The 27,955-nt window shown below is 43.1% G+C and overlaps 1 protein-coding gene and 1 long non-coding RNA gene across 2 annotated transcripts in view; both read left to right on the forward strand.

The window, feature by feature from the left end:
* The window catches only part of LOC310852948, a 75,673-nt gene that overhangs the window by 8,626 nt on the left and 39,092 nt on the right, over nt 1–27,955 (forward strand). The gene's annotated exons all lie outside the window — the stretch shown is intronic.
* ARSJ (arylsulfatase family member J) overlaps nt 12,896–27,955 on the forward strand; it is a 33,707-nt gene continuing 18,647 nt past the window's right edge. Inside the window, exon 1 of the mRNA XM_083756598.1 lies at nt 12,896–13,758. Coding sequence (XP_083612724.1) covers nt 13,436–13,758 — 323 coding nt within the window. The 5' untranslated portion in view covers nt 12,896–13,435. The remainder of the gene's footprint in view (nt 13,759–27,955) is intronic.

Raw genomic sequence — 27,955 nt, forward strand, 5'->3', positions numbered from 1 at the left:
GCCAGGCAGATGCTTGATTTTTGATTAAACGTCTTTTTTTCTAACACAAAACATTCAAAAAGTTGCTTTTTGTACTATTTCTTTATTAAGGTTTTATTGGTGCTACAATTTTTAATGGAGAGATTACTGGGTGCAAATAATATATCACACACAGAATTTTCATATTTAAAATTTCCAAAAGCTTTTTATTCTGTGCAAAAGGATACCTGAGGTTGCAGCAGTTGGTTCCTAGAGAGAGAGCATTTCACATGGGAGATAAAGGAATACAATGGTGTACAGAATTACCATGTTTCATCAACAACTTTTGATTCACAAGTGAATTTTTCCAATAAGGCCACATTCCACCCATGGTTATATTAACCCTCTAAAGAGCCAGGGTTATGCTATGCTAATTGAGCTGTGGCTGTCAAGAAGATTATCAGATCTTTTCAAAGAATGTTATACTTGTCAGCCAATAACATCTGGGATCAGGTTCAGTAATTTGCTTCTCTCCACCCTCACCCCCATCTTATTTATTTATTTTGTTGCATCTGGGTAGGCTTGTCTAAACAGGAATGTTTTTAGCAGGTGCCAAAAAGAGTGAAGGTGTCTGCTTGATCTCAATATGCAGAGAGTTTCAAAGTGTAGGTGCTGCCACACTAAACAATCGAGTTCTTACAAATGTGGAATGGGTATTATGTGGCACCTGTAAAAGTGTCAATTCCGTCAATCGAAGCAGTCAAGTTACATGCTAAGTTCTTACACCCTAGCAACAAAGCAAACACACTCCTCTAGTCATATGATGCAGTCCTGCGGGCATTAAATATCACCCATCTGCATTTTAAAAAGCTGACTCTTCTCTATTTGCTGAAGCAGAGCACATTCTCCACTTATTCCAGTCACTAACTGAAACAGGGTCACAGAGATCCACCTTCCACACAGCTGACTGTATATCTCAGCAAATAGCAAAGAGATTTTGACATTAAGCCAATACTCACATTTTTAGAGGTTAGGATTCTACAGTAAACTAGCCTTCTTCAACATTGGGTCACCTGATGTTGTTGCACTACAGTGCCCATCATCCATAACCATGAATTAAAATGGCAGCGGATGATGGGAGTTATAGTCCAACAGCATCTGGGGACACAAGCTTGAAGGACTCTGTTCTACACTGAAAGGAAGAAGGTGGGGAAAGAGAAGAAGGTGGGGCTGCACTCCTGGCTAATGGCATCAAAATGACTGCATGAAAATTTTAGCTAGTGATTTAGAAGTGTTCGGCTGTTCCTCACTTGCAGGCCCCTTTTAATGCTGAAATCGGATCCTGCACCCTCACTCACTGTCTGCATGCACAAGACACTGTTCGGCTTCCATGGGTAGGGGTATGTCAAAGGCTGTGTGCCCATGACCCTGACCGTTCTCTTCCTTCACACAAATAGCCATAACCACTGGGTTGTTCAATTCACAATTGTTTATTAGTAGCAGGGTGTTCCTTCGCACTCTTTCTCTCTGCTGAATACAATCAGGAAGTTCCTTGTTGGGGTGAGGGGTAGCGTGAGACTGTACTTCTAACCTGCTACCCCCTGAGCTCCTTCCCAGCACCTTCTTCCTGTAGCCTTTGGCTCAGCTGGAACTCAAATCAAGCCATCTCAACCCCTTCCCTTCATTTCCACTTCACTTATAAGGAACTGAGACCTCACTGTTATCAACCGTTCCTTCTCTGTCTTCTCAGACCCCTCTGCAATGAAGATAAGCGGCGTGTGTTGCCTGGCTGTAGTCTTGCTGCCCAGCGATCCTCCACAATGTGTGTCAGTAGGGCACTCCCTGGCAGTCTTCCACAGTCAGGCATGCTATTAAGCCAACAAGGTAGTCATGGCCTCATCTAGTTTGGACCTGAGAGCATGAAATTGGCTGGGCTGGGCTCTGTGGTGGTTTGAAATCTGAAACTGGATTTTAGTTCTCCTTTGCAAAGCCTTTGGTAAAATCAAACAAGGGATTTGTTGCTGTGAGGAGCTTTTATGGCTTGTGCTGAGGATTTCTGAAAATTCATCTTTGTTTTTATTGCTGAGAGTGCAAATACTGTAGTAGAAACACACAATGAACATGTGATTCTGGAAATGGTGGCATATAAAGTTTCCACATATGGCCTGAAGTTCCGACTTGGTATGGTACAGATGGCTTTCGATGGTGTTTGTAATATTTAACACCTCCTAAAAATATGTTCATCTTTCACAGCAGTAATACAGCACTATTTTAGATATTATTCCATATATTCCAGTCTCAGTCACAGAGTGAAAGAGCAGGCAGGAAAGGCGAAGCTGAAGGCAGGGCTAGTTAGTTAGTGTTCCTTCAGAGGAGGAAAGTTCTTTCTTAACTTTTTTTTTTGGAAAAAAGTAGGGCTTCTTCACTGCTCTCAATCCCTGCTTGAGACTGAAGCCAGCAGTCTTTTCTTTTTCCTCACAGACATTCACACGGTCCCCCTGCTCAGTTCCTAGGTTGCTGGTAAAGGAAGGGTGTTTTGCATACTGCTCAACAGTCCCAATTTAAGCAGAACATCCTGGAATTACAGGAGCCATTCCAGGCTTCTGATTGGATCCTGGAATGTCCCATTGTACCAGACTAAAAGGCATTCAAGATGTCCTCCTCAAAGCGGGATGATTGGCAGATACGAGTTTATTCACATGGATTTTTTCTTATTCTAGTCTTGCTCTCTGACCTCAGTGAAAAGTGAGTTATTTTTTTACTGTTTCTACTAAAATGAGAACAATTATTGCTTATTATATGCATGTTACGCATTATTACACACATTATTATGCACATTATATGAATATAATAATTATGTGGTTTTAATTGGTTGAGTAGCTTGTTTGCCACTCCAGGAAACCTTTCATGCTGAAGAGAGGGAGAAGCATTAATTAATTCTTAATCATCCTACTGCAGATGTAGCCAGCCAACGTCATAGCAGACTAAAGTTAGATTTTTCTTCTTAGGGTCCTCATAAACTTTAATTTACAGTACAGTTCAATTCAAACAAGCAGAGCTGATCATGCCACTGCAGCTTTTACATGTTTCTAATACCTTTCTCAAGACAAAATGTTTCCCCTAAATTTTTTTTAGTTGGCCTTTTTTTCTTAGTTGGTCTTTAAGGTGCTACTGGAAGGAATTTTTTTTTGCCCTAAATTTTTGTTTTGCTTCGGGTTTGTAGCTGCCCTGATTTCCCTGGGTTGTGGATGCCCTTACTTCCTCTGGATTCCTGGGTTTGATCAGTGCTTTAAGAATTAAGAGGAGTTGACTGGCAGTGTAAAGATGCAGGCTAACCTTGCTTTTTTTCAGACCAGGGCATCACCAGGAGATAAGAGTAAGGGTAACAAAGGCTGATGATGGCCATCCATCAACTCATCAGGGAAGTCATCAATAGGGTTAAGCCTGTGTGAGACAGGGGAGGGGTGGGGCTCCTCCTCCAGCTGTATGTGTTAGTGGGCAGGGAAAGAAAAAGTTCAGGGTTTCAGCTTGGACGACATATGCTGAAGGAAATTTTGGTATTCTGCAAGAGGTTTGAAAATAGGGGACAAGGGGAACCAGCAGAATCCTTGGCCTGCTGGCTAGAACAGGCTGTAACAAAGAGACCACCAGCATGGCTGATTCCCCTGTATGTAGATCTGTGCCTGCTGCTCCTAAGAAAGAAGCAAAGAATCATCCTGAGATGTGAATGCTCTGAACCCTTTTTCTACCATAGACGCAGGTTGTATATATGTGTAAATAAACCATACACCATAAAGACACTATAGTTTCCACTATGCCTAATTTCAGAAGGAAACCCAAACCCTGGGTAAGCGCCAAGACCCCTGGAATTTCACACCGCTCAGGGATTGGGGTGGCATGTAACAGTTAGCTGAAAAGTAATGTGATAATATTTCCGATTCCGTTTTGACCAGCACAGAGCTGCTAGAAAAACCTGTTTACATGTTTTTGTTTTCTTTGGGTTTAAGTACAAAGTACTGTTATATGTACTTTGGGTTATTTTGAACTAAATTCTGCTCAGAGTTAATGAAATCAAGGGACCTAAATTAGACATATATATTTGCTTCAATGGATCTACTCTGAGTAGGACTAGCATTGGACACAACCCTTTGTTTTAAATAATTTTGCACATTTTTTAAATAAAAAAATACTGCATGCAATGAGATGGTCATGTCCTGAATATTGGTTATGTGCTAAATCATCACATGCCAAATTGCACCTGATCCTTTGACCCCAGCTCCAAGGAAGCTGGGAACAGGATTACCACCTTAATAGCAAAATAAACATAAATTCATAATTAAATGCAGGGAAATCTACATTTTGACTCAGTTTTTGAGTTGTAAAATAGAGGCAGCAATCCAAAAGACTTATATTAAGTCCATCTAGATTTACGCCCTTTACTGATGCTTACATCAAAATCTGGCCTTGTGCCTATAAACTCCCATAGAGGTTTGAAGAAAAATGCAATAGAATATTAAACAAAATAACAGACATAGTATGAGTTATGTCATAAACCACAGAGCAATTCACTGGTGGAAGCTGGTAATTCATGAATATTTCTTCTATGAATTAATTACCAGGCTTCACCAATGACAGCAAAAAGAATGAAGTCACTCCCATGAATCATCAGATTTTTATTCATACTCGTAATACACTGCTTCCTGCAATGATGGTCTGGCAGAAAACCTAGCATCCACTTGGGAAATGGGACTTCTTGCTGAAGTGCTTGGGTCCAATTTCTATTTCCATGTAAGGTAAGATCAAAGTGAAATGGTGTGTGGCAATTACAAAAGGTTAGCAGAAAATGAAGCAGAGAGAAATGACCCCAGCATTGCTCAATCTTTTCTAATTCCTGAGTAAGATTCACTAAGTGCTATTCCTACATAATGCCTATTCATTTTAATAAGAAAGGTGAGTGGCCTGAAGTTGAAAGCCCAGAGGAACTCGGTCTGATGAATTGCACGCTGAGAGCTTTCAAACCTAGAACACGTCCACCTGAGTTATACAATAGTTCACTTTCCTAAAGCTGTTGTTTGACAAATCAAAGCTGAAGCGGGTGGCGCTGTGGGTAAAACCTCAGTGCCTAGGAATTGCTGATCATAAGGTCAGCGGTTCGAATCCCCGCAGCAGGGTGAGCTCCTGTCGTTCGGTCCCAGCTCCTGCCCACCTAGCAGTTCAAAAGCACCCCTAAAGTGTAAGTAGATAAATAGGTACCGCTTTATAGCGGGAAGGTAAACGGTGTTTCCGTGTGCGGCGCTGGTGCTGGCTCGCCAGCTGCAGCTTCGTCACGCTGGCCACATGACCCGGACGTGTCTTTGGATGGCGCTGGCTCCCGGCCTCTTGAGCGAGATGAGCGCACAACCGTAGAGTCGGTCACGACTGGCCTGGATGGGCAGGGGTACCTTTAACAACTCTCAGTGCCCCTAAACTACAGTTCCCAGAATTCCTTGGGGGAAGCCTTAACTTATTAAAGTAGCATCAGACTAGGGTTAATGTTGAGGCTGATGAGAGTTGGAACCCAACGGCATGAGGACCACAGATTCTCTAGCCCTGTTTTAAGGAAGGCCTTTTGTCTTTTAGGGAATCCTTAGTTCTGCTCATCAAACATATTAGCAACCTCTTTGTTTTGATTTGTCAATATTTTATTTCCAAAGTTAACCATATTCCACTGATTTTCTCTGTTCTGCTAGGTTTCTTGATATGCCTCTTGTGTTCTTATAAAAAGTATTAAATACTTAATTTCAACTAATGTAGCAGGAAATGTAGTAAGTTCTATGAACTTTTTCAGCAAGAGTCTTTTTTTTAGGGAAAGTTTTCTTACCTCTGCTAATAAAATCTATGTGTCATGCTGGGTTTATTTCATAAATCATTCTTTAGCAGGTGATAGCTCATTTTTTTATTATTGAAACATATATATTAACTTATTTTTCTCATATCAAGGCTATGGTATTGCCACGTTGACAAACCTGTTTTCTTTTTAAAAAAATACTGGGAGCAGGTTGATCAAATATAATGAGAATGGCAGCCAAGTTGTTGTAAGACCTCCATGGAATGTTTCCAAGGCTATGAAGTACTAAAGGAGCCACTATGATAATGCAAGACAGGAAAAATGCTAGGTGTGATCTCCTGTGTGTCAGTGTTTCCATAATCACTAAATCAAATGATGAAATGCCACCATTAGAAAATAAGGATGAACTCTTTATTGAAACGTGTTATCATAAACTGTGCTTCCTCTGAATCTCAGGAGTGACGTATGGGTTGGGTTTCTTTTATTAAAAAAACAGGATACAAAATATTGTTGAAACTCTTACTGCATTCATTCCACTAACAGTTTGAGATGTAGGTCATTTCACCTTAATGTTCATCTATCAGCATTCAAGAACTCCAGCTGCTAGACTGACTCATGTCTCATGACCCTCTGATCCGGTTGGCACACAGCATCAACATCCTCCCTCGAGAAAAACCTTAGTTCTAAAATCAATGCATAATAATAGCAGAGGGAAGGCAATTATTCCTCCTCTACCACTTATTCCCTTAACATACTTCTTTATACTGCTGTTGTGGTCAAAATCTTCAGTTCTGCATGGTTGCGTATATTCAACTCCCAAGCATATCTGAGGATTTATTGCGGTTTTAGGGGCTATGTTACAAATTCAGGCCATAATCAATGGAGGAAAGGATGCCCATGCATCATGTGAGCACAGCTGTGTTTGTGGATACAGCCGTAAACGGGAGACTCAAAACTACCAAATGACATTTACTTGGTCTAAAACTTTTTATTGAGAATCTTATAGGGGCAGTTATATTTTCATTAAAGTCTGTCTTTAATGAATGAAAGTTTTGTATCTTTCAAAAGTTGATCCAGAACAGATATTAGTAAATAATGCCACCCACCCCTGACTGACCCTAGTTCATAGTACAATGCATACATTTTAGTTTGTGAATACTTCCTGCAATATTTGCCAAAGTAATAATTCCTGTTTTGTTTTTCTTCTGATGTTCAACATACATTTTCCAGCTTTTTCCCCTCTCTCCAATATTCCAGCAAATTTGTGCATACTTTGGAAACTTCCCTAGTTGCCCATGTGTGAGGTTTTTTTTATTTTCCTGTAAAATAACTACAAATACTAATAAGAATTCATACTAAAAGCTTCTTCTGTGTTATTGGTGGATATATAATTTCACATACCTCATGCTTCCCACTTTCCAGGAATAGTTTGTGGTACACAATTAGCAGCTTTCGTTAAAATTTGCTGCAGCTAAGACTTCTTACAACCTTGTAAAACTTTTATGGTTATATCAATTAAAGGAAGGAGTTCCAATAATCTTTGGTATGTTTGCAGTATATTGTTGATGCGTGGTTAGCAGACACCATATTTAAATATGATAATAAATAAAAGTGCATCATTTATCTTAAAAGGATGAGCATAGAGCAGGTGTCAGCAAACTTTTTCAGCCGTGGGCCAGTCCACCGTCCCTCAGACCATGTGGTGGGCCGGACTATATTTTGGGGGGAAAATGAACAAATTCCTATGCCTATGCCCCACAAATAACCCAGAGATGCATTTTAAATAAAAGCACACATTCTACTTATGTAAAAACAGGCTGACTCCCGGACCGTCCGTGGGTCGGATTGAGAAGGTGAGAAGGTGAGAAGGTGGGCCGGGCCTTAGGTTGCCTACCCCTGGCATACAGCATTGGATCACATCAGATTATGGTCCGGGTATTGTCTGCTCCGATTAGCAGTGGCTTTCACAGGCCTCAGGCAGACCTCAAGTTTCACATCACCCACTGCCTGATACTTTTTCACCTGAAGATGCTGGAGTTTGAATCTGGCCTTCCGCAGAAAAAGCCTGTGCTCTGTCACTGAACTGTGATTCTTCTTTCACAGCATGGGATGGATTTATTCATTTTGGAGAAGTAGCACCTTTGTAAAATAATGAAAAGGTTAGTTCCTAATAGAATATAAATACAACTCCAGCAAAAGTTCTACTCAACTCACCCACTGAGAAAGGAAATGCAGTATGATAATGAGCCTATCATTATTTCGGCGTGCAGTGATTCTGGATGCTGTTTTATCACCCTCATGTATAGCATTTATGTAGCGTATTCCCTAAGTCAGCAGTGAAGAATCTCCAGTCCACAGGCTTAATTAGGCCCGCCAGGCCATTTTGGCCAAGTCACGCACATCACACAGAGTGATCAGCTGATCAGCAAAGGTTTGCACATAGTGCCCTGCCTGGCTTTTTGCAATCAGGGCTTCAAAGTATTAACTCTATGCAAGCACTAACGGATCAACTGGTGCTTACGGAGAGCAGCACATATGCTTTGAAGCCCCTACAATCACTGATTGTTGGAGCTTCAAAGTGTAGTGCACTGAGAAGGGTGAAAATGGGTCGCCTGGCTTCACTGTGATATCAGGTGAGTGGCCATTGGCTCATTGTGGGTGGAGGAGCTAAGGATTCAGCCCACCAACCAGATCCAGTTCCTCACACCTTTGCTAAATGATCAGACTGCTAGTACATAAAAGCTTATGCCAGTGGCGTAGCGTGGGTTGTCAGCACCCGGGGCAAGACAAGTAATTTGCGCCCCCTGACCCATGGATTTTAGCACTCGAGTGCGAGCGCGCCCCACCCCAGATGTTGCGGCCGGCCCTCCTGCACCCCCCCACGCTACGCCACTGGGGCTGGGGGCGAGCGAAGGAGCCAAGGACCCCCCCTTAAGGCTCAGCAGGAATTTATTAAATTTATTATTTGCGGAGCCCCCGCGAGCCGAGGCAGCCGAAGCCCCCTTCCCTCGGGCGCCTCCCCGCCCCCTCCTCTCCTTGGGCTGTAGGTGGAGCCCGCGCTCCGCCCTCTCCTCCCCCCGGCCGGGTCCGGGGGCTTCCAGCCGCGCTCCGTCCTCACCCCCCCCCCCGCGGCTGAGACTTGCGCTGGCTGAGAGCCAGAGCCAGCGGCGCCCCCTTCCGCCGGCAAACCCTCGCCCGCCCGCCGGCTTCCTCTCGGAGGGTTTTGGGGAGCGCAGGGCGCGGCGAGGCCCCTCGGAGCTCTCCCTCCCCGTTGGCAGAAGCAGCCGCCGCCTGTGGCTGGGCCGAGGGGATGGCGGCGGCGTCGGGGTGCGGAGGCTGCCCGTGCCCGGCCAGGCGTCGGTGGCGGCGTCGGCGCTGCTGCAGCGGCTGCTCCTCCTGCGAGCAGTGAGTGGAGTGCAGCGGCAGCGGCGGGGAGCCCGGCAGAGGAAGGAACTTGTCCCTTCCCTCTGGACTCGCGCCCCCCCAGATGTTGCGCCCGGTGCGGACGGCACCCCTGGCACCCCCCACGCTACGCCACTGGCTTATGCCACTATAAAACTTAAGTTTTCAAGACTTCACAGTTCTCTGCTGTTTTTGCTCCAACAAACTAATCCTTACAGCAGCTCTTTCAGAAAGATGGAGGCTAATTATTATCTGTATATCAGAGCCTGACTGCTTAATCTGAGAGATAGTGGCTTGCCTAGAGATAGACAGTAGACATGGCTGACCTCAGATTTCAACCAGAGATTTCCATCTCATAACTCATGCTCTTAACCTCTCCTCTATATGATCAATTAAGAAGGAAAGGCTACAGTGAAGAGATTTAAAATATGTGGTGTATAAGATCAATCAGGTCCAATCAAGGCCATTTGATTACATGGAAGAGCACTTCAGCTCAACGAAATAGTATTGATGTATGCATACATTTCTAAGAAACCAAGTTGCTAATATTTTAAAGTTACATTTTCCAGGCATATTCTTCAGTGGCACCAGAATGGGAGGCAGCAAATCAAGCCAGTCTGTGGTTGAAAATAGATCCTGTGCTTTCATATTTTCCAGGTTTTGTGGTGGTATTTGAAATACTGCAAACAATATTTTTGCAACGAAAGAAACCTCTACAAAGAGATGCTAAAATGGCCTGTCAGGAGGCATGGCACCAGCAATGTGTACTAAGTAAACTAAAGAAAAATAACACCATGTTTGTAAGGGCATGGCTATGGAGATAAAATAAATTCTAACTCTATGGCTTGGAACATAGGCATGGCCAACTAAATTAAGAATAACGGGGGGGGGGGGAGAGAGACCTTTTTAAAAATTGCAGACATATGTGGAGCACAATCCTACGCATGTTTCCCTTGGAAATAAGTATATATTTCATAAGTTGGGGTGGGAAAGAAATATAATGCAATTCGCATTTAAAGGTGAAGCTACCTAATTCATGCTTCCCCAAAAAATAGATGAAGCAAAACACAGCCATCCTTCAAAATTTGCATTTGCCCAAGTTTTGCAATGCAGGTCCCCAGCCAAATAATTTGTACAAAAATGCATATACTAGGGTAAAGTGTGCATAAAAATGCATATATTTGTGAAAATGATATACAAAAATGAATTAAATTAGGAACTATTGCTTTACAGAAATGTGTATATTAGGCACAAATTTATAGGAAATTGTATATTAGGAGAAAATCATGGATGAATTTTCATGAGGACTTAAAAAAAAATCATAAGCTGATGTGGAAATGTGAAGAACTGAACTTGAGATTGTAAAAAGGAGAATTCCATTACTTTCATTCTCCACTCTTCTACCCTTTGTAAATCTTCCTGTTTCCATTTTTGGGCCAATAATATTCTTGCCGCTGTCACCGCGTATAGAAAAAGCTTACATTCTTTTTTATTTATTTCATTTCCTACTATACCTAATAGAAATGCTTCTGGTTTCTTTACAAATGTATATTTCAGCATTTTTTTCAATTCATTATAAATGATCTCCCAGAAGCTTTTCACCTTTTTACATTCCCACCATGTATGAAAGAATAAGGTACATTCCATTACACCTGTAAAATTAGCAAAAATGTATAAAATAAGTAATAAGTGTTAGAAATGTAAAGAAAAAGAGGGGACATTCTTTCCCCCTAAAAAAGTTCAACAACTTTGAGCTGAACCCCCCCAAAACAGGGGGTAGTTCACTGCCAGTTTTTAATTCTGAAAGTAGATCACAGTCTCTTGAGAGTTGGCCACCCCTGATCTATACAAAGTGACCCAACCAATACATTGCCTGCGCACTTTACAGCACAGGTAAAAAGGTAAAGGACCCCTGGAAGGTTAAGTCCAGTCAAGGGCGACTAGGGGGTTGTGGCGCTCATTTCACTTTCAGGCCGAGGGAACCGGCGTTTGCCCAAAGACAGCTTTCCGGGTTATGTGACCAGCATGATGAAACCGCTTCTGGCGCAATGGAACATTGTGACGGAAACCAGAGCACATGGAAACCACTGCAGTGGTACCTATTTATGTACTTGTACTGGTGTGCTTTCGAACTGCTAGGTTGGCAGGAGCTGGGACAGAGCAACCGGAGCTCACCCCATCATGGGGATTTGAACCACTGACCTTCTGATTGGCAAGCACAAGAGGCTCAGTGGATTACAAAAATTGACTTTTACGATATCGCTGCTGAAACAGACATACGGTAAAATGATACGGAAAAAAATGTTTTATTGCAGATTTGTGAGCTTGAGACTGTTGTGCAATTAACCTGTAGGATTTTCTTCTACATTTGCCATTTACGGGTGTGAGTGCCTGCAGAATTGTAGCAACTGAATAGCGATTTGCGATAACTTTTGTGGGCTTTCAAGATCAAAGGCTTAAATTGGCTCAGAGTTACAATTCTACCAACCGCAGCGATTTTCAGCCTATAACCCAGTTTTAAGGGAGCAGTTTATATTTGGGTATTGTCTTTTTTTCTTTCCCCTCCCTTGAATTTTAAAAGTGCAGCTTATTTGTGGGTGCGGCTTATACTCGGGCCAATATGATAACTGATACTTAAAAGCTTGCTCTGGCTGCCCACATGCTACCAGATCAGGTTCTCTACAAGGCCCTTAACAACACCTAGCCTGAATACCTTAAGGACCACTTGATTCCTTATATTTCTGCCCAATCACTCAATTCTGGGAGGCGTGGGAATCAGTTTGTGGTTTCTATGGCTTGGATGGAAAGCTGGTATACACCAGGAGCTGTGTGTTCAGTTGTGGGCCCAATTCTGTGAAACTTCCAGCACTTAGCCATTTCTTTTATCTTTCAGCTGATGTTATGGTCAATTACAATGGTTTTACCTGACAGTACGCTGCTTAGTGAATAGCCCAATTTTTGAACTTCTGTAAATTTAATCCTTCATTATTGTGTTTGTTTGTGATAGATGCATTCCCATGTGCTATCATTTTATTTTTTGGATTCCTCTAGCTCATCTTATTCCCTCCACCACTAGCACACCCCATAATAAATATGGCTTCCTTTTATTTTGCAGTTTTATATGCTCTCCTACACACAGTCTCCTGCTGTCTTGTGGTTCCATCCCCACTGGTTTAAATGATTGTTTTGCAGCCATTCTTCCAGCGTGCATATGGCATTCCGACATATATCTATTTTTCCCTTCAGGGTGGCCGTATGCAAAAAACCCCAGGATTCTTTAAACTTTCAGGACTGAATAAAATAAAGATTTTATCGACTTCTGGAAGGACTCTGTGGAAGCCACACCCTTTATAACCGGATCACGCAGATTCCAGAACTTTATTTCTAGTTCCGGTACTGAATTTATTTCAGGCCTGTTCAGAAGTGTCCACCTGTGACCTGAAAGTCCTCAGATCCCTCTTGGAAGGAAAGACAGAGACAAGAGGGCGGGGTGCATTCTGTACTTTCTCAGAGGCACCCTTTATTACTTGGAACGCTCCAAGGCTGAAGCCTGGGGCTAAACTCTCCCTTCTCCTAAGCAAGACAGCTGTGGCAACCCGGGAGAGCCCACTCAGCTCGCCTTCCCCTCGGGGCTGGCCCAGTGCCTTCCTCGCCGGTCAATTCCAGCGGGAGGCGCGCGCGCGTGCGCCTGGGCTGAGGCGGGCCGGCGTTTTGTTTGGCTTTGCTCGCCCGGGATGGGTGGGGGCGAGGGAGGCGGCAGGAGGGAAAGGGAGCGGAGCGAGAGTTGCTCGCCGGCGCTCCTGCAGCGAGGGGAGGACGGCGTCCTGTGGGTTCGCCCCTTCGCGCCCACCAGGAAAGCGGGCGCCTTTTTCGGGGAGACGCAGCAGATGGAGCGCCCCGCGCCTCCCTCCCGGCAGCAGCGTTGGCGCCGCCTGTGCCCGCTCGCCTAGACGGGGGCCGTGCCTCTTCTAGGGTTAGGATGGAGTAGCGGGCAGCGGTCGGCGTCGCTGGCTGGAGGCTGCCCGGCCACCTGGGGATGCTTGGAGACGCCTAAGGCTGCCCCGACGGCCGCTCTCCCCTCAGAGGGCGCTGCGCTCGACCTCGTCTGTCAGCATGGGCTCGCCCTGCCGCTGCCGCCGCTCCAGCGGAGGGACCCCTTGACGGCTCGCCTCTTCGTGGCCGGTTGCCTCCCCCCGGGAGAGGCGGGGAGGGGGCGTGCAGCTCTTGGCCCGGCTCTGCCGAAGGAAAATGCTAGCCGGGGGTTTGCTGGCCGGTTTCTCCGTGCTCAGCCTGCTCACCTACGGCTATCTGGCTTGGGACGCGGCTGGCGACCCCGAGAGCGCGGGCGCGACGGCCAAGTTGGAAGAAGGAGCCGAAGCGGAGCCCGCCCCTTCTCCGCCACACCTCATCTTCATCCTGGCGGACGACCAGGGGTTCAGGGACGTGGGCTACCATGGCTCGGAGATCAGGACGCCCACCTTGGATAAGTTGGCGGCGGAAGGGGTGAAGCTGGAGAACTACTACGTCCAGCCCATGTGCACCCCGTCCAGGAGTCAATTCATCACGGGAAGGTAAGACGTTGGCGCTAGGGGTTATTTTTTTTTTTAGAGGGTGGGTGTCAATTTCAATAACCCTTGAAAACTGAAATTGGTGAGTGTCTGCGCCTGTCTTACCTCGCAAAATGCCTCTTCTAAAATCTCTCTTGCACAAGTATGGCAAATACAAATGGAGTTATTGTGGCACAAGCTTTTGTGGACTAGGGTTTCTGATGAAATAGGTCTGTTTGCCTTTAAAAGTGCCTGTCTGTTTGCATGTGCTGTTGCAGACTTAGCACAGGGGTACCCTCCTCCTGGAACATCTGACATTTAACTTTGCTTGGAAGTTTTGTCCTTAGCTGAGGTTTAGGAAAGTAGTGGGTTAATGTGTGAACTAAAATCAGAACTTGTGCTTTTGGCATTTGGCAACTGAGAGCTACCCACTTCATAATATTATGATAACAGCTGATTTGCATGGATATACAGTGCATAAAAGCCTCTTGTCACTCCATTCATGTGGAAGCTACCAGCAACTAGTGAGCATCATTTGAGTTCTGTTTTTATTAACACAGCTTGGGGGGGGGGGGGTGTTAGAATCAGGAGCCTTGAGCCAGCAGGAGAGCCTCATCTGGAGAGTCAAACAAAAGTTCCAAGGGAATGAATGAAAGCTCAAGTTGTCCCAGTTTGTTGTCATATGCAAGTCCCCATTCTTATTGCAAGAGACAATCACTCAGACAGTCATTGGACAATGCGAAAGATGTCCATTGAAACCTCAGTCCAATGAGAAAGCCAATTTGAGTTTAAAGCCATAGTAAGCACTTTGGCAAGAACATCTTAAAGAACTTAACCACTGCATTGTTACACTGCTCAATATTGTCTGCATCTTCAGCTGTTAATGTTGTCATAGCATGATGTGTCCGAGCGCAAATTTAAAAAGGCTGTTTCTCCCGTTTCATGCCGTATTAATCCAATTCACAAGCTTGTATTTTAAAGGGCCATATTCTAGGATCAAAAATATGCTAATTGAATCACTTGTTGACATATTGTATTCCCATAGTATAATTCCACCTTGTAGAAAGTTAGAATGTGTTTTCAGTATCACCAAAGCAGCTGAAAACAAACTTGTTATTTATAACACTTTAGATGTGCAATCCATTTCACAACCTTTATCATTCATTCTGATAACTGTGTACACTAGTTTCGCTGTTACTGTAGTTTTATCATTGCCCACTCATCTTGGTTTTAAGCTTAGGGCTTCTAAGATCATGTCTGATATAGCGTCTGCTGAACAACAACGCTGGCTGTCAGCTTCTGCTGGTCATAATTATGTGCAGTGTTGGGATAACTCGCAACAGATAATGTAACATACTTGATCATGAGAAGAGCATGGAGTTCACTTTTGGCCCTAAACTTTTTTTCCTAAGCGCCTAGGTCAGGAACCTGAAGTTATGACGATAGCACGTATTCACAACTAAGATGCAAGTTTTCCCCCCTTGTCTGTTACTTTTATTGTGGCTACCATCATTCTACGTATATTACAAAAACTATAAGACACGGGTGTACTCACAGATATACAGTCTAATAAAATATGACATATGAAGGAACCTTTTCCTTTTGTGGACCATTTCCAAGTAAATTGTTCTCTTATCCATAAATGAAACCTCCCACCTGGTGGTTGCTTCGGTAATTACGTATATTTCAGGGCTGAATCCACACATTTGTGCACTGGGTGTGCAGGCATGTCTGAAGCAGGGTGGGTACGAAAATATTATTCCACTGAAAACGGAAATGATATCTTTGTGTGCCTGTATGTGTGGTGGCGTATGAAGAATCACAAAAGTTAGCATGGAGCATGAATGCGGGCAGTGGGGAAGCACTCTCCTTTCACTCATGTTAGTATCAGCAAGGTTGTTTTAATAAACTGGAAACTGTTTTACTTCTGTTGGAACAGCTGGAAACAAAGTGAGAGCCAGAGTTACGGAGCCACCAGTAAATGCTCTTCAGAAAAGACCCACAGTTCACAGTCTGTTAGGCAGTCTGTTCAGGCTGCATGGCAGTTATTTGTTCATCTGGCTATGGAGAGTTTCTGTCCAGGTGATGACCTGTCCCTGTTAAGTATGGAACAACGGGAAGATGACTCAGAACAGAACAAACCAAATACAAAGGATCTTGGATTACCAATCTGGATTGCTAACTATAAAACACATACTGTTTAAATTAGGCAAAGAGCGAACTAAAACAAATAGATTGGGAGGAGGCGGAGGCTGCAGGTTTTTTAAGTGAATGTTGTGAAAAATTATTCTGAAAATCCAGTTGCTGTATTTTTTTGAAGTGGTTTTAGGAAAACTAAGATTTTTTCATGCACTTCCTTCTGATTTTCTTTACAGTCTGCCAGACTGGCATGATGCAAACTTATTTTCTTTGCCATTTTATTTTCAGAGCAAGGGATAGTATACAACAAAAGTAACAAAAGTAAGAAATAGAGTAAGGGTGTGACTGCAGAAGGGTTTGACCAGAGTGGAATTAAGAGTACATAATAAAGTTATTTCTCCTTTGTATGAAAGCCAGAGATGGATTGTTGAAATTCTCCATTTCCTACTTCCGTAATATAAATAAAATAATATTAAAATACTGTGGTTTTTGCATTATGTGACTATCTGGTCTACAGTAAGTTAAATTCACACAGAAAATATTCAGCAAAAACTTGGTAAACTTGTGATACAATTGATCTCAAGTTTAGAGGCCCTTAATAACAGTTCCAGTTTTTGAGCTTTGGCCAACATGTCCTTGCAGTTTAAAGATGGCTCATGGATAGTAAACCCGGAATGGTTGTCTCAGTTACCAAGATTATTATGGAAGATGGGGAACAAGGGAACAAGCATGTGGTCTTAAAGGCAGTAAGTATTTTAGAAATTAGAATTGGCACCTTTAGACTTTGAAGGGGTCCAATATTTTTGTAATGTGCTAAGATCCATCTGAACCTCACCAACAGTTAGCTAAGGCCCTGAGGGATAGTTCAGTCGGTAGAGCATGAGACTCCTAATCTAAGAGTTGTGTGTTCAAGCTCCACATTGGGTGAAAGATTTCTGCATTGCAGGGGGTTGGACTAGATGGTCCCTGTGTTCAAGATCTACAGTTCTGTGCAATCATACACCAAACATATTAGTCGTCTTGAGGCTACATGTATGGCAGAGGTAAAGTGCAAACCCTGAAAAAGTAGAGTTGCAGCCTTTTCATCAGATGGTGTTGGTGTACTGTAAACCATTCCTAGGCCTATTTGCAACTTGAAATTCTTGGAACAGCACTTGGACTCAGGAGACCATTATGCTGCAGAACATTGTCACTGCAGAACTTCGCCATCAGTGACAAGAAACTGATTATAATAATCAGGGATAAAGGTTCCTCTTCCCCAATCACTTCAGGGATATCCGGATTCAACTTGAATTCACTTGCTCACACAACCATTTTATGTTCAACACCAGAAGAAATGAATGCTGTGTGGGACCTGGTTAATGAAAAGGGAAGATAAAATAGCTACTCCACTCCACGTGGTGAATTTATGTCCTGGGCCGCTGAAGCTCAACTGGGAACATTTATTTTTCTAAATATTCCAAAATTGCAAGCATGTCCCCCTTTATCTTTTCCACCCTCCACCTCTAGACCAAACCGATCCAGCTTCTTTAGCCTTCTCTCAAATGATGTTATAGACTCTTTCCCATGGCATGTACATAATTAAAGCAAATTAAAACAATGTAAAAGTTTCTGGAATAAAACAAAATGGTCTTGTGTGGCAAAGTTGTCAGAAGGCATTGTGTGCCATGGAAAACAAGCATTTATGAGAGCCATAAAAGATTTAATAAGAAAGCTAACTTCAGTATTTTATATGATCTGTCCCACATGTCTACGCACATGTTTGGAGAGTGATCGTATTTCATATTTTTATTTATTATTATTAATACTAAGTTTTGTATAGAACATAAAACTGAGTTCTCCTGATTAGTGGTTGGATGTATTTTCAGCTGAGTAAATGGGAGCGTTCAGAGACCATAGAACTATGCTTCCTGGATTACATTATTATCATTAATAATGATGATGATAAATTTATTACATTTCCCTCAACAGCAGGTCCCGGGGTGAATTTAAAATTCAGATTTAAAGACAGTTAAAACAAATTGCAGTTGCAAGTATAGAAATAAGAATACCGAAAATGTTATTATATTTAGAAGAAAACCATTAATAAAACTAGCCCAGATATATCACTAGATTTCTTGTATGATGTAATGCAGGGGTCAGCAAACTTTTTCAGGAGGGGGCCGGTCCACTGTCCCTCATACCTTGTGGGAGACCGGACCCACTATCTCCTGAAAGGACCCCCCTCTTCCCAAAGGACCCCCTGCCGCCACTCATGCCGCAGCCACCAACGCCGCCTTGTCCTCAGCAGCGTCGTTGGCCTTGGCCAGATGTCCGCAGGGTGCAGAGCCCATGCTGCTGGCCTGGGCAGCGGAGGTAGCCTCCCCACCACCGTCGCTTCCTCCCGCTCAGCTCTTGGCCATATGCGGCCACCTCAGCAGGAAGGAAGGGGTGTTGCCCAGAGGCATCGGATTGACTCCAGGAGTTTCCTGCAGCCAATCCAAAGCCGTGCCAGCGTCGCTGCCTGCCCAGAGGTGTCCACAGCTTTGGATTGGCTGTTGGAACACTCTTGTAAAGTTTATAATAATCCTATTGCTAGTGACCCAAGGCACTCATTTCAAAGTGGATAATGACTGTTGGTGATCTATTCCATTTGACTTGTGAGCTCTATTCAGATGTTTTAAGGAGATTCCAAACAGCATGGGTTTAGTAGGATGTCCTAAACCTTGAACCTTGAACCTTGTTCAAAAGCCCCTCACAAAGCCAACGTTCCATCAGGGGATAGAAAGGTATTATTGGGCTGAAATTAGGAGCATGCTTTTACCCAGCCACCCATGTATGGCGTATCTTAAATATCCCTGTTGTTATGCATCTTGGCAGTTGCCTACACTGTAATCTGATATGTGGGCCTTCCACCTCCAGCCCTAGTATGTGGAATATACTGTATTCCAGTTCCATACTTTGCTTCAAGCTGCACTTGAGTAATGCATTTTGTTATAATTGTTAAAAATTATAGCTGTACACTTCCTTGACATTCCCAAGGAGCTGACTGTTGATTTATTTGGAGGATGATTTTCTTTATTTGGGATGATTTAAATGAACCGCATATCTTTATTTGGCTGCACTGTACTTCTGTATTTACATGTTGACACAATTTGAACTGTATCTGTTCACAGCAAGTGGCTCAGAACTCTCTTCATTTCTTTCAAATGACAAATGTAACATACATGTAAATAGGGGAGACCTTGTAGTTATAATACAGTTGGATAGCTTTTGATGAAGTCCCAGGCAAAGATACCAGAGGAAAATGGAGTAAGAGGACACATTCTCTGATAGGGAATGTTTTTTGTTTGTTTGTTTTTTAAAGGAAGCAGAATATAGGGATAAATGAACAGGTCTCATAATGGAGATCTGTGCTGGAACTGGTGCTAGTATTTACTGTGTTCATAAATACTTTGAGGTCAAGGTCAGCACTGATGTAGACAAATGGGCAGGTGCCCCCTAAGTATTCAGGATGGTGAAATCCAAAGCATAGTGTGAAAAGCTGCAGTACAGTGAGTCAAAACTCTTGGCAAGTGCAGCAAAATGGCAGACAAGGTCCATTGTTAGAAAATGCACAAAACGGACAAAATCAACAAACAGTACCGCCTATAAGCTTATGGGATTCAAATGGTGCCCACGAGGGATATTAGCACCATGATAGGTGGCTTACTACAAACTTTTATGGCAGTAACTAGAACATAGGATGGCGGTAATAGGGGGTAAATCACACTCTTCTCTTGCCCCAGGCTGGTGGGATTTTACAGCATGGCAGGGCCACTGCTACAGCCATAGCTCTGCTACAATGGCAGCTGGGGCCACAGGCAGTGACCAGTAGTTGACCAACAAAGTCCAGTAGGGCTGGCAGAGGAATACCACTGTCCCATCTAGCGCCTCCCCCCCCCCCAATCCTATGCAAAGGATTGCTCTGCTAGGGTTTTGCAACAGTAAAAGAGGGAAAGAGGCAGATTTAAACATTTTAAAGTAAGAAAGGAAAGTTCACATCCTGTTTAAAAGGACAATTTTGAATTAAGCAAAACAAGAAAAGTTAGTGCTTTGAATAATTAATTTAATAATGTATCCTAAACTTTGCTGCTAAAAGTATTTGCTGCTAAAAATAAAGTTGTGAATATTGTGTAGGAATACATTAGCCCAAACTCCTTAACAATTATGAAGTAATTAAGTAGGTGTTAGACAAATATGTCATTTTTATGCTGCATAATATTACAATTTAAAGAGATTATAAATATTCCAGATTATATTACTTGGCAGTGTTGCCTTTCTTCTTCCGGATAAAATTTCATTTTATGTCATTTGGCAGAACTCATTTGGTCCCACCAGGACTCCATAAAAGTGCATCAAGAGCTTGGGGTGCTTATTTATTCCAAGTCTGCACCCATATGACACTGTTCTAAAAAAAGCAAATGAATATATTTCCCATTTATTAGCAGAGCTTTTGGCGGCTTGTGACAGTACTCCTTCTGTGTCAAATCAGAGGTCCGTCTAGCTCAGTTATCCTGTCCTAAATCATAGTCTGATTCAGCTTTTCAAGGGCGTCTATAATAACACTTAACACCGTTAGAATTTTTTCCAGATTCTTCTATTTGTCTCTGACAAAGTTTGTAGACTCAGTGATACACAGAATATTTAGGAATCTGAAGAATTCTATGTTAGTGTTCTGGCTTGCATGCATTTCTCATAAGCAGGAGTGGAATCCCGTGAGGTCTAGTGGTTAGCATCTTAGCAGCTTTCTTCATTGCCCCTACAACAACACAGAAAGTTCTCCTGGATAATATCCGCTCATCGGGAGACTTGGGGGCGGTGGCATCTGCTGCATGGTGTGGCCGTGGCTGGTCCAGGCGGGGGGACCACCATCTTCCCACATGGCTGGAGAAGAGGAGGGTCATTTGGTACCACCCTCCTCCGGTTGCTCTGGATCACTGGAGTGGGCGGGCACTGGCCTGCAAACCAATTAGGCACAGGGCCGTAGGATCGGACTGGACCCACTCCTACTGTACTGTATTTAGATGGCTTACCCCTGATTTTTGCTGCTGTTGTTCCACTTGTATTCTGAACTGGCAGGCTTTGGGTTTGAAGTCTGGTTTCCCACACACCCCACTCAACCTTTTCAGTGCCAGGCTGTACAAAAGTAATTCTCCTGTGAAAAGTTACCAAGTTAAAAACAATATTTTCTTATTCCACTAATCTGCTTCCAGTGTTTGATGAGTCATCTCTACTCATCATAGTAACAAAGAAAAGCCCAAAACAAACTAGCTGACTTCTTCCGTGGGAATAACATAGCAAAGCAAGAAAAATGATTTGTTTTTCTATATCTGATGGAAACCACTGAATGTAAAGAAGGGGTCAGTCAAATCAGTATTTTATGGTGCTGAAGGTTATAAACTAAAATTGAGCTGAAGGATAATTCACACATTTCCCCACCCCCCTCTAAGATTATGCAGATACAAGAGTCCACTGAAATTTTCAACAACCTTAAAAATCATTCAAAAAGTGAAGCAGCTACACCACAAGACAGAATAATTCAGACATGACACATAACTAGTACTGTAAGGGTGGAAATGCACACTCCCATCACCATGGCAGTACTGATGGAAGTGCACATGTCTTCATTCAAACTCTGGCAGCACAGATGAGGGTTCCATTGGATCCTTTGCATCTGGATGCATGGCTGATTCACATCCAGACATGAATCTGCATCCAATCTGCGCAGCTCTCAGTCCACCAAAGGAATCTGCTGATGGAAGTTTGATTGAGTGCAACAGCTGATACAGTATCCATGTGTTATCACTTCATGCAGTACATACTTTTTCCAGGTTAGCAGAAGCACAAAGACCATGCAGATCAGGAAAATAAAGAACCAAATTAGGTATATGTTTTGGGTAGGATTGGTTTTAGCTGAACATAAAAGCAAAAAGAATAGCTGGTTTGTAAGCAGGTATCAGAAGACAAAGGCCCCATCTGCACTATACATTTAAAGCAGTATCATAGAATCATAGAATTTTGGATTTGGAAGGGACCCCAAATGTCATCCAGTCCAATCCCCTGCAATGCAGGAATCTCAGCTAAAGCATCCATGACAGATGGCCACTCAACCTATGCTTAAAACCTCCAAGGAAGGAGAGTCCACCACACTCTGAGAGAGACAGTTCCATTGCTGAACAGCTCTTACCACCAGGAAGTTCTTCCTGATGTTTAGTCGGAATCTCCTTTCATGTAACTTTAATCCATTGGTTTGAGTCCTACTCCCTGGAGCAGGAGGGAACAAGCTTGCCACATGTGACAGTCCTTTAGCTATTTGAAAATTGCTACCATCTCTCTTCTCAGTCTCCTCTTTTCCAGGCTAAACATAACTATCTCCCTCAGCTATTCTGCATAATAGCAGAATCTGCTTGATTTGCAGACCCTTGATCATCTTGGTTGCCTCCCTCTGCACATTCTCCAGCTTGTCAATATCCTTCTTAAATTGTGGTGCTTAGAACTGGACACAGTATTCCAGGTGTGGTCTGAGCAAGGTAGAATAGAGTGGTGCTTTTTTTAATGCTACACCACATTGTTGATATTCTTGCAACACCTAACACAGCCCAACACAGCTACATTTATATTCAGGAGTGGCCTGAGGTGTTTCGGCACCTGACATGAAATGCCCTGCTGTTGCCCCTGTGATAGGAGTGCAAACTCCATAGGGAGTCTTACCTGCCGGGAGGCGGGTAGGAAGATCCTTTCTGGGTCCTCACGCTTGCCAGTGGGGCTTTGCATCGGCTACTCCCTTCAACAGAATCCAATGCAAAGTCCCAACACACCATGGGGTTGGAGGAGCAGGGGAGATCTCTCTCTCTCCTCCCCCCCCCCCAGCAGCAAAGCTGTGTGACAGAATACCTCCCCTCTCACTGACTCGGCAGGAGGGGGGCATTCCCCAGAGCTTTGCCACCAGTCCGTCTCTGCCCCTAGAGTTTGGAGAGACTGGCAGCAGAGCTGGGTGGTAGAACGGGCATTCCACTCCTGGGAGGATGCTGCTTGAGGCAGCCACGTCACCCAGCCTCATGGGTGGACTGGCTCTGTTTATATGGGAATGGGACAAATTCTTCAGAACATGCTGACTTTGTACAATGAATCTCTTCTATAAGTTTCCATTGTTTCTTTCCTCTAAGTTCAGTTAAAAAGGTGGCAGAAAGAAAGGGGCACCTTCTGCTATCTTTAATAAACCTTGAAATATGCAATTACACCAAAACACCTGGAAAATGTTCAGCGGTATCTAATCAAATAAATATTGAGAGTGGGGATATAAAAATTAATCTGTCTTATGGGGCTGCACTGCCAGATGAGGTTACCCAGTTGGGTTCACCTTTTCTTCAAATCAATCCATGCTTGGCTGATTTACTACAAGTCCTGGAATTCACTTCTTTGGTTACTGCAAGCTTGTCTCCGCCATAAAAGTGTAATCCAGTACCCGTTGCTCTGCAACTTGATATGAGATGAGAATGAGGTGTTTCTAGGGAAGCAGATGTTTGATTCACATGTATAGAATCCTAGATCCAAATCTTTCTAAACAATGGGTAGATTTGTTGAACTTGGCTTGTTCGACATGGCCAGGGTTCCATTAAGCAGGGTGGAACATGTCAATTTGACGGCAGGGTAGCCATTTGAGCATACCATGGAACTCCTTTGTGTAACAATCCCTGCACTTGTGTGTTTGCTGCTGTTAAAAAAAAACCAAAACCCAACACCCTGCAGTACGGAAGAGAAAAAAGTGTGTGTGTTAGGATATGAGCCAACAATACTGAGCCTTTAGGATAAAGTCTTTCTGGAATGTATTACTTTATTTCCATTAGTATTTCACACTTTCCCAAAGGCCCAAGGCAAGCCATAAGATGTGTTAAACACAATTACAGCATACTAATAGAAAACATAAAAACCAATGACTTATAATAACCTGATCCTTGCTTAGCCTGTATAAGTGGTGGCGCTGTTGGAAATGGGGGAGGGAAAATATAGGACGAAATAGGTTGTGGCGGTAAGCTCTGTTTTACATGTATTAATAAAGCTCTTGGGAGGGGAATACAGAAAACTCATCTGCTTGTTCAGCACCTGCACTTTGAATGCTGTCCAACTTTTGGTGGATTGTGCGAGTAATTAGGAGGTATGTATTCTCCACGCTTCTTCTGCTACTGTCTTAAGGTACAGTTGAAACACTGTGCTCTAACAGAAGAACAGCCATGCTAGAACTGACCCAAAGGCCTATCTCGTCCCACAGTGGCCAACCAGATGCCTGTGGGAAGCCCTCAATAGGATAGGAGTGCATTAGACCTTTCATTCTTCTGTTCCTCTGCAGCTGGTATTCAGAGATATACTGCCTCTGATCCATTAATTTGTCTAATCAGCTTTGGAATCTACCAGGGTTTGTGGACGTTACTACTACATCTTATGGTAGTGAATTGCGTGATTTAGCTATGTACTGTGTGAAGAAGCACATCCTTCCCTCCTGAATCTTCCGCTGTTCAGCTTCATTCGGTGACCTCCAGTCCTATTATTCTTGAGAGAGGGAGGAAAAATTCTCACTATCCATTTTTTCCATGTCTTGCATCATTTTATAAATTTCTGTCATGTTTCCCCTTACTTTTCTTTTCCCCCTTAAAATTAAAAATCTCCAAGCATTGTAACCTTCCTTTATGGAGGAGTTGCCCTCTGAAAAAAATTGGAGTTCTAGTTCTCTGACAGTGTTGGTTTGCCTTTTTTTGAGATGTCTAGACCAAAATTGTACACAGTAGTGCACGGCGAGTTAATCTTCAAAAATGGGAAAATTCTCAGGACATGAAGGAAGGTGGGACTATGGGCTTGCCATTAAAGATTAGGTGGTTGAGGATTTCTTCTCCAACTCCTTTTAAAATAGAATATCTCTATCATCTCTATCTCTATGATCTCTATTTCTATCTATCTCTAGCTCTATCTGAACTGTCCTCAGCAACCTAGTGACATTCCCTTTTCATTTAGGATAAAATGCCCTATGGTAGCAACATTCCATCATGATGTAGCATTGTTTCAAGGGCAGTGTTGTTGGGTTTTTTCAGGATGGGGTGGGATAGGAAAATAGCTTCCTCCATTTCCCAATGGGTATGTGGATTTCATTACAGACATCCTGGTTTAATATTGTGCATTGAGAAGGGAGAAGGAAAGGTGCAATGGATGAATCTCGTGTACAAGCCATTGGCTGGGACTGGTGGGAACTGGAGTCTGAAGAACATTATGGAGGGCACAATGTTGATTAGTCTCTTAATGATGGTGGATGATTTTGTAGTGGGAGCTCCAGCTCCTTCCCCTTTTATTGCTGCCACTTTTAGACTTGCCCCCTGAATCCACCCTGTTGCTACTGTTTATCTGTCACTTTAGCAAAGAGTCCTAATTTCTTTTGTTGTTTTTGAATGTTGGTATTGCTCCACCTTGGGCAATTTGGTGGAGAGGCAGCATCTAAGATAGACAGGGAGTTTAAAGGCTTCTTGTAGCCTAACACTGCAGATTGGCATGTAAGACACGTTAAATTTAACAAGCTAATTTGATCCTGTTTTGCTTAGGAGCTGTTTAATTTGTGGTCTGCATATTTCTTAATCTGTGGCTATTCCAGAGGAAAAATTGCAGCTATTACTGCACTGCAAAGCTATCTGTGACAGTTGGTGCTGATATAATACCAGCCCGGGAACAGAGGAATTAAAGTATTTCAAATATGCCTAGTGCTGTTTGCTTATCAGCTGCTAATACCAGGCATAAAATTATGTAGGTTATGTTGAGCCAAACTAAAATGATTTCCTTATATAAACTGTTTTTATTACCAAATTAATCTTTTGGGCACTTTCCACTTATAAAATCCAACTTTTAAGTCTCCTCACATTACTGGAAAGCCACAGAGGCAGACATTTTGTTGCCCGGGACAAGGTGCATGGTACCCTTTACCAGCCACATTTTTGGGGCATCTAAGGCAGAAAACCCCACAAGTACTTCTTTCCCCTCTCCCCACTGGTAGTAAAAACAATAAATTAAATAGGTAACCATTTTTTGCCCTTTCATGACACCCAAATTATCTGTTTGAGGTGGCCTCCCACTCTACCTAATAGTAGGGCTGGCACTGCAAGGGGGGCAAATATGCTCACAGTTACACCAAGTGTGATCACAAATTACTTTCTGCCAAATAGTTACAGAGCGATCCTGTAGATTGCAGGAGACATTCCGATGTACAAGTAGGATTATGTGGTTGGTGGAATAAACTACTTATTTCCTGCTTCAACAAACAGCCAATAATTGGAAGCATGATTTTGCCCTGCAAAAGGCAGTACTGGGTGCAAAATAGTCATATATGGGGTGATGTTGAAAATCACTTGTTTGGGGGATTTAAGCAACACACTCTCTCCCAGCTTCACTCCCTCATTCCCAATATGCAATAAGGGGAATAATACTGTTGATTTACCTTTCACCATTGGTCTGATCCAGCAGGCTATTCTCCTGTTCTTAATGGTGGGGAACCTGTAGCCTTCCATATATTGTCGAACTCCAGCTCCCATCAACCCCAGCCAGCCTGTCTGGCCAATGGCTGGGGTTGATGGTAATTGAACTCCAGCAACATAAGAGGGACATATAGGTTCCTTGTCCCACCCTTACAGGGTTGTTGTAGGAATTGCAACTATGCATTTGAAGTGCTTTTAATACACAGGAATGATATACAAATACCACTGCAATATCAAGTAAAATTAATACTCATGCATTGCAGATGTACCAAATAATACTGTGGCCCAATAGTTTCTAAGTTAGAAGAAAACAACAACATTGTGTATAGTTTATGGATTGTAAATTTAAAGATCACGTTACAGACTGTTAAAATATTACGATAGATATAAAATGACATGCTTCAGAACTTAATACAGCAAGTAGTTTATGGACTGTAGGAGAAGGAAATTTCATAAGAACCTCTGCAAATTTTGCTGGCCCTGCTAATCTAAATCTCCTGGGAAAGGGAAGGCAGTCCTGTTTGAAGCTGGAACTATATTTTTTAGGGGGTTCACTGCATAAAAATACAAAATAAAAACACAAAATACATAATAAAAACAAGACAAACTAACAATGACCCCCCCCCCGAAAAACACACATTTAAAATGACATAGAATGTTAATCAGCCAAAGGCCTGGTTGAAGAAGAACATTTTTGCCTGGCGCCTAAAGGTGTATAATGATGAACCTCCCTGGGGAGAGCATTCCACAAATGGGGAGCCACTGCAGAAAAGGCCTGTTCTTGTGTTGCTGCCCTCCGGACCTCTCATGCAGAAGTCGCATGAAAAAGACCCATCCTAATAGATCCCCCACCTCTACAGAGGGGGAAAGATGCTGAAAGCATAAATCTCAACAGGAAATGATCTGACTATGACAAGGGGTAGACTACAAACAGTAGAATTCCCAGCAAGAAATTGATGCTACACATGCTCTGCACAGCATCAGGGACTTAAGCGTCTCTATCTACAATAGGCTCGGATTCCCTACCAGAGTCTGTGTACAAGAAAAAATTGTTGGTCTTCAGGAAGGAAGAGTATGCAAAGACAGGCACTTCTCAAGCACTCTTGAGGCTTGCAAGTGCTTGTTGGAATGTGTGCAAAGCTTCAAGCCCTATCAGGATTAAAGGGATGGCAGTGACCTATCCCCATTACAACCTGGCAGAGAGAACTCTTGGAAAACAAATAAGGTTTCCCCTCCTTATGCAGTCAGCATGAAAGCTCATAATAATCAAGTCTACTTAACATCTGAGCCAAGGTTAGTTTGACCTTCACTAGCTTTTGGAGCAATTGACTCCTGCCTCTCTGTAAAGATGCTTAGCTAATTTCAAAGAAGCTCAGTAAAAGGAATTATAGGGCACAGATATTGCACCCATGTGGACAGTAAGATCTGGGATGTGCAACGGCAAAAAAGGGCAGGGGTATTGCAAAATAGCCACACTTTGTGGATGGTGCAAAACAGTGTTTTACACACCTTTTCTTCTACAAAGTGTGTTGATTTAGTTAGGTGAATCACCC

Source organism: Podarcis gaigeae, assembly GCF_964106915.1.
Source record: "Podarcis gaigeae genome assembly, chromosome: 9".
NCBI lineage: Eukaryota > Metazoa > Chordata > Lepidosauria > Squamata > Lacertidae > Podarcis > Podarcis gaigeae.